This window comes from Hyla sarda, chromosome 5 (genome assembly GCF_029499605.1).
Source record: "Hyla sarda isolate aHylSar1 chromosome 5, aHylSar1.hap1, whole genome shotgun sequence".
NCBI classification, from domain to species: domain Eukaryota; kingdom Metazoa; phylum Chordata; class Amphibia; order Anura; family Hylidae; genus Hyla; species Hyla sarda.
In genome coordinates this window covers 323,356,250-323,369,702 of record NC_079193.1, presented here as the reverse complement: position 1 = coordinate 323,369,702, position 13,453 = coordinate 323,356,250, and the positions used below count along the sequence as shown (strand labels likewise).

At 43.2% G+C, this 13,453-nt stretch overlaps 1 protein-coding gene across 3 annotated transcripts in view; it reads right to left on the bottom strand.

The window, feature by feature from the left end:
- LOC130274230 (Y+L amino acid transporter 2-like) overlaps positions 1 to 13,453 on the bottom strand; it is a 76,746-nt gene that overhangs the window by 54,042 nt on the left and 9,251 nt on the right. For all 3 annotated transcript variants that reach the window (XM_056522303.1, XM_056522304.1, XM_056522305.1), the window contains exon 3: positions 6,530 to 6,655. In XM_056522303.1, coding sequence (XP_056378278.1) covers positions 6,530 to 6,655 — 126 coding nt within the window. The remainder of the gene's footprint in view (positions 1 to 6,529; positions 6,656 to 13,453) is intronic.

Genomic DNA, 13,453 nt, shown 5'->3' with positions numbered 1-13,453 from the left:
ATTGATGAACTAAAACAATTGGTGACCTCTAAGCATGCAAGACCATCTTCGCCACTGAAGCCCATGGAGGTGTCTGGGGAAGCAGCCTGTGAAGACTCTCAATCCTCATCCTCTGAAGAGGAAGACAAATTTCAATTTCTATTCTTTCCTGAGAAAACTCAGCGGCTGCTTAGGTCTATCAGGTCAGGGGACCATGATGTCGACGGAGGCAAAGCCTCCACATCTGCCTCTAAGGTGCAAGGGCTTTTAAAGCAAATTATTCCCTCTTGTCTTTAATGAAGACTGAGTGTAAAAAGACGGATAAAGGTCCTGTTCTTACTAAATGCTTTAAGAGCATGTTTCCCTTACAGGAAGACCAAGTTTCTTCCTTGGGACCTATTCCAAAGGTGGATTTGGCCATCTCGAAATTTTCCAAGCGGACCATGGTTCCCTCTGATTATGGCTCTAGCCTTCAGGATCCCATGGACCGTAAGGCCGATTGCGCTTTTAGGCACTCTTATTCTACCGCCTCAGTGTCCGCTCCTGTGGTGATAGCCTCTTCTCAGGTGGCAACATTTCTGAGAAATAGATTTTCTCAGATTCAGTCCGACCTTGACCAAGATGACTCTAGGGTTGACATTTTGGCCTCTTGTAAAATGGCTAGTTTGACTATAGATTTCCTCTGCGATGCCACCCCTCAGCAGCTAAAGCTTGCTTCGAAATCCATGGCCCTTTCTTCTGCGGGTCGTCGCCTCTGGTGGCTTAAACCTTGGAGGTCTGATACCCCTTCTAAACACACTCTGTGTGCTATGGCTTATGAGCCTGGCGTTCTCTTTGGGTCCGAACTCGACTGCATAATGGAGGGGCTGTCTGATAGGAAAGAGAGGCAAAAGGTATGGAGCCAGGTCAGGCTCCCAAACCAAAACCCAGAAAGATTGGGGGGTCCCAAAGACAAAGGGGTGCTAGATGCTCCAGGGGTTCCAAGGGCGGAAAGTCCTCGGCGCCCTGACTACCGGCCTCTTCGGGGACTGTGTATAGTCCCTTACCTAGATGACTGGATTCTCAAAGCCTCCTCTCAAGCAATTCCGTCCCAACACATTCAGTCATTCAAACTCCCAAAAGAAAGCTATGGGTTCAGGACACAGCCCGGTCTCTCTTAGTTCCCAAGCGGGTAACTCTCAGCTATCTAATGAAAATGTTTGGACTAATGTCTGCAACCACGGAAGTGGTAGCTTGGGCTTTATGGCACCAACGTCCCCTACAGTCCACTTGGTCTCCCCAGGAGAAGACATTATCTTCGAATCTCCAAGACATTTGGGCTTTCAGATTGGCCCTGATTCACTTTGCCCCTTATATTCCGGGCAAAGCAGTGAGAGTTCAGTCAGACAGCATAACGACTGTTCTATAAATCGAAAAAACAGGAAGGCACAAGGTCACAAAGTCTCCTGAGAGAGATAGGTGTAATTCTGGATTGGGCAGAGTTGAACCTCACCCACCTATCGGCCATTCATATCCGGGGTACTCACAATGTAATTGCAGACCGCCTGAGCAGAGGCCTTCCAACTGGAGAGTGGTCTCTCCATCCGGACATCTTCAGTGAGATCACGCTCAGGTGGGGCATGCCAGAGATCGATCTCATGGCAACGAGGTTCAAAGCCAAGGTGGAGAGATTCTATTCCCTTTACAGGGAGGACAATCCCTTGGCGGTAGATGCTCTGTCAATCCCATGGAGGTTCAGGCTGGCCTACATCTTCCTTCCTATTTCCTTGATTCCGAGGGTATTGATGAAAGTCAGGTAGGACCAAGCCTCTTTGATTATTCCATAGTATTCCATTATTCCATATTGGCCCAAAAGAGCTTGGTTCACCCAACTCAGAGCAAGAAATAGACTCAGGGGACACTCACAGCTGCTCCAACATTCTGATGTTCAACCTAACAGCCTGGAGGTTGATTGGTTCCTTCCAATTGTAAAAGGGCTGTCGGGGTTGGTCTTGAGAACTTTGTCGCACTCCAGATCAGATAGAAAATAGGACATTTTCTCATCCATTTTTTCGCCAACTATTTCCGAAGAATCCTACCACTCCTGCTCTTCTGTAATTTGTGCAAGATGGATTAGGCAAGGGATGATCTCCTTCCACCCTAAGAGTGCAAGTATCTGCTATCTTGGCTTTCCTCAATAAGTCTCTTTCTTAAGACCCCCTAATCAGAAGTTAACTAAAGGGAGCCTCTAGAATTAAACCTACAATCATTCGACCTATCCGTGCATGGGATTTATCAGTCGTGCTCAGGGGGTCATCATCTCCCCCCTTTAAGCCTTTAGAGGAGGTGTATTTAAAATTCCTTACTCCCAAAGTTACCTTTTTGTTCACAATCACTTCTGCAAAATGAGTCGGAGAACTCCAAGCCTTGTCTGCCTTTGAGCCTTATATTCAGTTCCTCAGTTCTTCTTATGTTTTTGCCTACTTTTATTCCCAAAGTGCCAACCTTTACTAACATCAACCAGGTAATTTCTCTTCCTGTGTTAGCTCCGTTCCCCTCCTCGGAAGATGTGAAAGACCGTCGTACCCTTGACCTATGGAGATGTCACAGGATTTACCTGGATCGATCCAAGGAATCCCGTAAGGATGAAAATCTTCTTATCCTTCTTTCTAGTGCCTGGAAGGGACACAAGGCTTCCAAACCAACTATTAGTCACTGGATCAAGGAAGCTATTCGGGAGTCTCATGTTTCTCAGGGTCTGGTGCCCCCTGTATTTGTTAAAACTCACTCTACTAGAGCAGTAGCTACTTCTTTTGCAGAAAAAAGCTTGATTCCTCTGGAACTCATCTGTAAGTCAGCTTCATTTTACACTTTCATTTAAAAAAAAATCTAATAATCTAAATAGACAAATCATCAGGTCCAGATGGCATTCACCCCCGAGTTCTAAAGGAGTTAAGTATTGTAATAGACAGACCCCTATTTTTAATATTCAGGGACTCTATTTTTAATATTCAGGGACTGTTCCCCACGACTGGCACATGGCAAATGTGGTGCCAATATTTAAAAAGGGGACAAAAGGTGACCCCGGGAATTACAGGCCTGTTAGTTTAACCTCCGTTGTATGTAAATTGTTTTAGGGTTTTCAAAGAGATGCTATTTTGGAGTATATTGATAAAAATAAATGTATGACACCATGTCAGCATGGCTTTATGAGGAATCGGTCCTGTAAAACTAACCTGATCATCTTTTATGAGGAAGTGAGCTCCAGACTGGACCAGGGGCAATCGCTGGATGTCGTATATCTGGATTTTTCCAAAGTATTTGATACGGTGCCACATAAAAGATTGGTGCATAAAATGAGAATGCTCGGGCTGGGGGAGAATGTGTGTAAGTGGGTAAGTAACTGGCTCAATGATGGGAAACAGAGGGTGGTTATTAATGGTACTTATTCTGATTGGGTGACTGTTACTAGTGGGGTACCACAGGGGTCAGTCTTGGGTCCTGTTCTATTTAATATATTTATTAATGACCTTGTAGAGGGGTTGAATAGTTAAGTATCAATCTTTGCAGATGATACTAAACTCTGTAAAGCGGTAAACACTATAGAGGACAGTGCACTGTTACAAATGGATCTGGATAGTTTGGGGGTTTGGGCTGAGAAGTGGCAGATGAGGTTCAACACTGATAAATGTAAGGTAATGCACATGGGGAAGAAAAATCCAGGCTGGGATTATGTATTAAATGGGAGAACACTTGGGATGACTGACGTGGAAATGGACTTAGGGGTCTCAGTTAATAGTAAACTTAGCTGTAGTGACCAGTGTCGAGCAGCTGCTGCCAAGGCAAATAAAATAATGGGGTGCATCAATAGGGGCATAGGTGCCCACGACAAGGAAATCATTCTACCACTATACAAATCACTAGTCAGACCACACGTAGAATATTGTGTACAGTACTGGGCACCAGTGTATAAGAAAGATATAGTGGAGCTGGAAAGGGTTCAAAGACGGGCAACCAGAGTAATAGGAAGGAATGGAAGGACTTCAGTACCCAGAAAGATTATCAGAATTGGGGTTATTTAGTTTAGAAAAAAGAAGGCATAGGGGAGATCTTGTAACTATGTATAAAGATATCAGTGGGCAGTACAGAGATCTCTCCCATGATTTATTTATACCCAGGACTGTATCTATAACAAGGGGGCATCCTCTATGTTTAGAGGAAAGAAGGTTTCTACACCACCACAGGCAGGGGTTCTTTACTGTAAGAATGGAGGAGGTGGTCATGGTGAACTCTGTAAAAGAATTCAAAAGGGGTCTGGATGCATTTTTGGAGAATAATAACATTGATGGTTATGTATACTAGATATTTAGGGACAGCATGTTGATCTAGAGATTTATTCTGACTGCCATAATTGGAATCGGGAAGGAATTTTTACCTCTAGTATGAGGGTTTTTTGCCTTCCCCTGGATCAACTCAATAGGGACTCATTAGGGATATAGGTTGAACTAGATGGACTCTTTTTTCAACCTAATGAACTATGTTACACTATAGAGTGGATTCTAGAATAGCTAGCTATTCCTCATTTGGGCGGTCGGTATCATCCTCTGCCAGGCATGAGTGCCCTCCCATCGTGGTATCTGCTGGCTAAATCCCCATCTGTGCCACTGGTTAGGACGTAAGGGAATCATTAATTTCTAACAATAGTTTTCCATTAGTCCTAACAGTGGCACAACAATCCTTCCTTTTATTTTCTTCTTTTAATTGTAATCGCACAAGGGGCGCAATACCCCATCTGTGCCACTGTTAGGACTAAGGGAAAACAAATTATCGTTAGAAATTAACGATTTGATGGGCTTTAAGGAGAGGATAAACTCCATGGGCTTGGGATGATTTCCATAAGTGGTCTTCGGAGAATGCAGGTTTGCATGGGCATTACTAAGGCAGAGCAGGGGGAGATAGCAGGTACGTATGACTCCCTCCTTGCAGCCCATGTAAACCTGCGTTCGGAGAACGCAAGTGGAGCTGATAAGGGGAGATGAGGAGGGAGTCATATGTACATCCTCTCTCCCCCTGCTCTGCCTTAGCTATGCCCGTGCAAACCTGCATACTCTGAAGGCAGGCGAAGCAAGGGGAGGGGAGATGAGGGAGGTGTGTACGTCCTCTCTCCCCCTGTTCTGTCTTCGTTCTGCCCTCTCCCAGCTCTAGCTTCAGAAATCTTCAGAGAGCTGAGGGGAGTAGCAGAAGCAATTTTGCACGGGGCGCAAGTTTGCACTTCACACCAGCAACATTATATATGAAAATGACTTCAAGGACCCATTTTGGTTCTGTTTTGTATGTCTTTACTGCATGGGTATTGATTAACACTGTGGCATACATACTGTACAAAAGAGGGACCACCATGCCAATAATTTAAATGGGCCCCCTACCCTATGGACAGAAGGATGTCTTCCCCACCACACTCTTCCATCAGCCCTCTCTTGGTAACGTTGCAGAATACAGCAGTTTGTCACCACTGTGTGGCTATCCTGCAGTGGATGGGTGGATAGCAGGGTGGAAGGGATGTACTGAAGTAATGCTATCCACCCACCCACTGCAGCATAGCCACTCCCCCTGGAAACCATGTGACTTACGACATATTGATAACCACATGGATTTCTGGGAAAGGTCTAAGACAACGGTAAAATAAAAAGACTACAGCATTTCCGGGTGTGGGTCCTGTGCATGATATCCGTTTATATATTCTCTATAACCCAGATTTATTAAGCTGTGTGAGTGAAAAAGTGGATTGATTTTCCCATAGTAGCCAATCACAGCTCAGCTAACGAGCTCTGGTAAAGTGAAACCTGAGCTGTGATTGGTTGGTTCTCTCACACAGTTTGATAAATCTGGGCCTTTATGTACGCTAGGCAATCATTAGAACCCTAAAACTTTACCATCCACTAACAAAATTAAAATTAAACTTTTAATTAGTTGCCTTTTTAACAAAATATGTGGTATATGTGCAGAAAAAGTATAGAAGCATGCAAAAAAAAAAAAATAAATGTGTGCTTCAGTTACTAGGGCTGCAGTCCACAACAACTAACATAAAGACCAAATGGGTGTCATTTATAACCTAACACATATCCCCGCCCCGATGTTTCACCACACTCAGTGGCTTTATCAAGAGCAATGAGGCAAATAGAATAGGGGATAAGTTTTAGATCATGGAGGGGTCCGAATGCTGGAAGCCCCGGCTCTCCCCGGGAGCAGTGCATCACGACCCCCACCTGAAGCTGGGGCTGCCTCACCCCCTTCATATATCTCTATGGGGGAGTCCGAAGACAGCCGAAAGGCTCTCCCGTAGAGTTAGATGGAGGGGCATGCCGGCTCCAGCTTTGGGTGGGGGTTGTCACTTGCCGCTCCTGGGGAGAGCTGGGGCTCCGTACAGGATATTGTGTGGGGGGACCCAGTGGTCAAACCCCCCCCCGCGATCTAAAACTTATCCCCTATCCTGTCAATAGGGGGATAAGTTTTTCTGTGGTTTTAAGTATGAGACATCTCCTTTAAGTGTCCTTGAAGACTTTTACTGTACCTTGGCCGATCTTCACAAGGCCTACAGAGATGATCATGAGGAGAGCCAGGATCTTGGCATAGGTGAAGACGTCTTGAACTCTTGTTCCCCATTTCACATGGACACAATTGATGAATGTTAAAGTGCCTAAATGTGGAACCAAAGGGAATGAATGATACAATGATTTTTTATATATTTGCTGTATATCACTTTGGAGAACAAATGTTGCGCATTCATTTCTACAAAGAAGCAACAGTCTAGATTCTAGATCTCCAAAATGTAGACCTCAGGCTGTTGAAAAACTACAACTCCCAGCATACCCGGGATGCTGGCAATTGTAGTTTTGCAACAGCTTGAGGTCTAATGAGCTAGAAAACATTAACTTATAGGTTAATAATACAAGATGTTAAGATTCATACGTATTGTACAATTCATGAGATCTGAACTGAACCTTGACAACTGCTGCTCTAGGCATAAAGTATGTCCACCATGGATGACACTGTACTTAGATCATATATCACTGAAGCAAAATACAGTTGTTTACATTGCTTAGATGCCATTGACAGCTCCTTTCTGAAACCACAGACTTTGCTATGTGACAGTCTTGTTCTGGGGGATTGCAGAACAAATAATGCACACAGTATGCACGCACTCTGTTCACCATGCGTTCGGAAAATTTTCAGACCCTTTTTCTGTTTTATTTACATTTTCTGTTGATTTGATGTTGCGGCCTTAAATTAAGAAAAAATGTATTCAAGTTTCCCCCATTATTCTGCACTCAATACACCATAGGGACAAAGTGAAAACAGAATGTTAGAAATCTTTGCTAATGTATTGAAAAGGAAAAATAATTTTTTTGCATGTGCATAAGTATTCACACCCTTTAGTCAATGCATAGTTGAAGCCTCTTTGACAGTGATTACAGTCTCTAGTCTTCTTGGGGGTAATGGGGGAGAGTTATCAAAACTTGTGTAGAGGAAATGTTGCCCAATGCAACCAATCAGATCGCTTCTTTAATTTTTTACCTCTTAAGGACGCAGGGCGTACCTATACACCCTGCGCCCGGTCCCGGTATTTAAAACGGGGTCATGCCGTGACCCCACATCATACTGGGTCGGTCCCAGCGGCTTATGATAGCCGTGACCCTGGGCTAATAGCTTGCGGCACCGATCATTGTGCTGCGCGCTATTAACCCTTTAGACGCAGCAATGAAAGTTAATCGCCGCATCTGAAACGAAAGTAAAAGCTTCCTGGCAGCTCAGTCGGGCTGATCAGGACTATGGCGGTAAAATCGGCTAGGACGCGAGCGGAGGCCCTCTTACCTTGCTCCTTCGCGTCCGATCAGCGTTCGATTGCTCCAAGCCTGAGCTACAGGCTTGAGCAATGAACCCCCTATGACGCTGATCCATGCAAAGCTATGGCTTTGCAGGGATCAGGGTAAAAGATCAGTGTGTGCAGTGTTAAAGCCCCATATGGGAGCTATAACACTGCAAAAAAAAAAAAGTGAAAAAAAGAGTTAATAAAGATCATTTAACCCCTTCCCTAATAAAAGTTTGAATCACCCCCCTTTTCCCATAAAAAAAAAAAACTGTGTAAATAAAAATAAACATATGTGGTATCGCCGCATGCGGAAATGTCTATAAAAATGTATCATTAATTAAACCGCGCGGTCAATGGCGTACGCGCAAAAAAATTCCAAAGTCCAAAATAGCATATTATTGGTCCCTTTTTATATCATGAAAAAATGAATAAAAAGCGATCAAAAAGTCTGATCAATACAAAAATGTTAGCAATAAAAACTTCAGAGCACGGTGCAAAAAAAATTAGCCCTCATACCGGCCCGTATGCGGAAAAATAAAAAAGTAATAGGGGTCAGAAATTTTCCTGCATGTAGTTAAGATTTCTTTCAGAAGTACAACAAAATCAAACCTATATAAGTAGGGTATAATTTTAACCGTATGGACCTACAGAATAAAGATAAGGTGTCATTTTTACTGAAAAATGCACTGCGTAGAAACGGAAGCCCCAAAAAATTACAAAATTAAATTTTTTCTTAAATTTTGTCGCACAATTAATTTTTTTTATCTGTTTCGCCGTGGATTGTTTTGTAAAATTACTAATGTAACTGCAAAGTAGAATTGGTGGCGCAAAAAATAAGTCACATATGGAATTTTTATGTGCAAAATTGAAAGGGTTATGATTTTTAGAAAGTGATGAAGAAAAAATTAAAATGCAAAAACGGAAAAATGCTGAGTCCTTAAGGGGTTAAAAGGCCTCTAAAAAATGAAAGAAGCAATCTGATTGGTTGCTATGGGCAACAGGTCAACTTTTCCTTTACACAGGTTTTGTTAAGTCTCACCCAATGTCTGGATTTGGGGATTTTCTGACATTCTTCTCTGCAGATCCTCTCGAGCTCTGGGATTGGTGGTTGCATGACTGCTGTCGGTGGAAGCCATTTTCAGGTCTCTCCAGAGTTGGTCTATTAGGTGTAAGTTAGGGCTTTGGCTGGGCCACTCAAGGACATTCACAGAGTTGCCCCTAAGCCACTCCTGTGTTGTCTTGGCTGTGTGCTTAGGGTCCTGTTGGAAGTTGAACCTCCTCCTGAGTGTGAAGTCCAGTTCTGTTGGGAGGGTTTCTTTCTCAGTTGCTAAAGGTTTTGTTCCAGCAGTCTAGCTGGGTGGGTGTTGCGGATTGGCTGGTACATGGCTGGTGTGGAGAATGTGGCGTCGGTGCCTGCGGTTGGGCCTGCTTAGGGACCCATGGTGGAGGATGGCGGGGGGGATGTGATTCTTGCTGTTGCGCCTAAGGATGCAGGGTTTGAAGAGGCGTGTATGTTTGTTTTGAGGGACCACTGGGAGAGCAATTGAAGCCGGAGGTGAAAGAAAAGATTTGGAAGGGCAAATATGTTAAAATCTTCCTTGCATCTATTAAAGAAGTTTAATCTGGATCGCAAGAAGCTAGATGAGAGTAAGACGTAGGAGGAGGAAAAGACACAGTATTATTTGATTCTGCACACTTTTACAAATTGGATGCAGGCGTTTTCCTTTTTAGCAACTGGAATAGGTGAGAAGATGCCAAAACACTGTTCTGCCCTTTTTTGCAATTTTCGTTCCATTGGGGAGGTGTACTGGGTCTATGGGGGTATTGTGTGGTTGTGTTATGATGAACAGTTTTGACAGCACAAGGCGGTGCGGCCGTCATTGAGGGGGGATCATAAGGACATTAGTTTGTGGATGCGCCTTATGGCAGTTCCGCGAGGTGGGTCTCAGCCCTTTCAGTGAGAGGCCGGTGGTTTCTCGGAAGCTGGGCAGTCGGCTGTTACACAACAAGGCTGTTGTTGGCAGTTTAACGAAGTGTACTGAGAGCTTGTCACAGATTGCAGATTTAAACAGGAGTACTCCCCTTCCAACTCCAGGACTCATGCATATGTCCCAGTTCCTGACATGTTCACACAACTGGATGTATGCATAAGTCCTATCGATCTCCTGCACAGCACGAAGTGCTGCAGGAGATCTGCGGCGGGGCCCGGGTGTGAACTGTTGAGACCGGGATCACACCGACACTGGCAGAATTAACACCATAGATGCCACGATCAGGCTGAATCTGTCAGTACAGATGTCCTGCAATATAGTATAACAGGAAAAAAGTTAAAAGTTTAAAAATAAAAGGTTATTTAATAAATAAATATGTGTAAAAAAAAAAAAGATAAATGCCCCTTTCTCAATAAAGCTCTGTATTAACACAAAAAAACACCAAAACCTATACATAATAGGTATTGCCACGTTCGTAATGACTTGAACAATAGAACGATAATGTTATTCAACCCACACGATGAACGACATGAAAAAAAATTGCAAAACATGGATTAAGAAACATTGAAAGGTAGAATGTACTGCAAAAATGGTACCAATAAAAATGACAGCTTGTCCCGCATAAGCCCCACACAATGCTGAAAAAAAAAAAAAAGAATTTGTTGTGAAAAGGAAAAAGAACTTTAAAAGCTATATAAGATGGGTATTTTACATTTTTCACAAAAAATGCTGCATGTATCAACAAAGATTTACCACTAATATAATCCCCAATCCCCAGAGGTAGGGGGAGGATCCTAATCCTGGCCCAGCCAGGGATGAGAGAACTTCACATCTGCAGCTCTCTTACCTTCAGAGGGAGTCTGCTTCCAGCTTCAACATTTCAGCTAATGGCACCAAAGATGTAACCTGTCTAGTGTATCCCGCTACAGGGGTACCACAAACAGTAGCATTAGACAAAAAGGAAAATCCGATGGGATCTATTGCAAAGTAAAGACAAGGTGCTACTATTTCTCTGGACCTTGCCTAGTCAGCAACAGACTTGAATCAAGGGATCCCTTATTTTATGCCCTTAAAGATAGTGGTGTCCCGGGGAACTCAAGGAAATGTAAGGGAGGGAAGGGATCTTTACATGTCTTACCATGGAATACCCCAGTTAAAACCCCTAAAACATTCACATATAAATTGGTCTTTGGCTTGCGCAGCAGAACAGTCTACAGATAAGTCTAAATTCCTACAGTCAAGTCTCATCCTAAGTGATGTGAGGAAGCCAGGTACCCACAGAGGTTGCACATGGAGTTAGATCCAGGGTAGCCACAACCTCTGAGTCAACACATATTACAAGGGAGTGACAAGACAAGTCTAAAACCAAAGTTCAAATCTCTAAATTACTTCTGGACTGTGACAGTGAAAAATTACCAAAATCTTCTCAAACAACAATGTGTATCTCAAGTACTGTATACCAATTCTGCATTATTCCAAAGTGTATTGTGTTCTGTATCGGATGTGCACCAGAAGTAAAGAACAAATTTTTATCAATAAACCGTGCCTTTTGAGTAATTATTTTCCAGGGGGCCTTGTTGTGAATATCAGCTTTACTGAAGTAGTAGTTAGTGGGAACATTCATTTAAATGAAGGGTTGCACCTCTCCTGCCACGTGACACTACAACCCTCATCTTACTCTATTCACAACCCTACTTTTGTTGTCACAAACTTGACATTTGCACAACCTAACAGTAAGTATCCATATCTATCATCATCATCCCGCCATACCACAAATGTAAAGATAGATGTAAAATAGAAAAATAGATAGGTACATATGTTCTTATCCCCTAACCATAGGATATGGCATAAGTGTCTAATCATGGGGGACTGGACCGCTTGGACCCCAGTGATCTCCTGCCTGGCACACGGTTCTCCTCATGCACAGAGCAAGCATGGAGAAGTGGCCGACACCCCCTCCGTGTATCTCAATGGGAAAGCTATGTTTTTGTGTATTTTCTCCTTTCCTTTAAAGATACATAGAGGGAGCTTATCGCCCACCGCTCCGTGTGCTGATAAGACATTTATCCCCTATCCTATTGATAAGAACTTTTGTACTGGAGTTCCCCTTTAAGTAGGTATGTATGAGACAGATAATTACGAGATAGATATTTGATTCTTGTGCTAGTTCTGGGCCTGCTCCGAGCACTTGTATTTACCCTTTTTCTTGACCTTATGCTCCTCACTCTCTCATTTCCTGGCACTTTGGGATGGTCTATTGGAACCACATCAGCGTTCCTTTCCTCACGTCCCTCTTTATGTACATGTAAGGGAGTTTCTGTAGTTGATAAATAAGGGTGTTTTACATAATGTCAACTTTATCAACTGCACAGTGCAAAAAAGCCTGGTAGGTGCATAACTATAAGATACAAACAAGCATCCTATTCCATGGAGCATGGAGACTGTCTTGCCATATCAGGCACTTCAGGGCCTGGAGTAAAATGTCCTGATGCTGACCGGCATGGATGGTGTATGTGTATGATAGTGTATGTGGGATTGATGGGCATCAGAACCCCAAAGACCTGAGGACAAAATGGGAAAATAAATACCCAAATATGTGGACTAATATGGGGCCTGAATTATTTTAGGGGAAACACTGCCTCCACCACATTTTTCCATTGCCTCATGGTCTTGTTTTGATGATCAAATGTCCATTCTTGGTGCTTTCAGCAGGGAACACAGCCCCATATGCAGCAATACAATGCACTGTGTTTTCTGATACTTTGCTGTAATATTTGCAATTCAAAAACAAAGCACATAACGCATACAATTGGTATCTAAATAGTAAAAAATTGCTAGGTTTTGGGAAGAGGTGTGTGAATTGATAAATTGGAATTTTGGGCAGAATTTTGTTGTGACGCGAAGGAAAGCAGTATTGGGGGAACCAGGGTGATTTCGGAGGCATAACATATGCTACTATTCTGTGCTAGGCTTTTAATACTTCAAGTCTTGTTATGTGAAATATGTCCTAAAATACAGGAATGTGGAGACTTGGTGACAAAAATGAAAAAGTATGAATATTTACGGGTATGCTCGAATCCTAGACAAATAGTGAAATTTTACTTTATCTGGAAGGATTGGAAGGTGGATTATAAGTGGCTTATAAGTTTCTTATATAAATATTAAATAAAAAACAAATAAATAAAACTAATTGTAGGACATCCCCAGATTATGTTCACAAAGTCTGCAACTTCATACAAACCCCGGGGGCACTGGGCACAATCCTTATATCCAAATGATTTTAACTATTTAGGAGAGATGTAATTATATATAATTTTCGTCTGGATTAGGCTGGGTTCACATCACGTTTTTACCAATACGGGACCGCATACGGCTGGGGGAGCTAAAACCGTATCCCTGCCGTATGCCGCCGTATGTAATTCATTTCAATGAGCCGACCAGAGTGAAACGCTGACTCCGATCGGCTCATTTTTGCCCCATATGCGGTTTTCCACCTCAAACTGTGGTTGACAAGCATTTCACTCCGGTCGGCTCACTGAAATGAATTACATACGGGTGGCATACGGCAGGGAAACGGGAGCGCAAGGTTTTAGCTCCCCCCAGCCGTATACGGTCCCGTACTGGTAAAAACGTG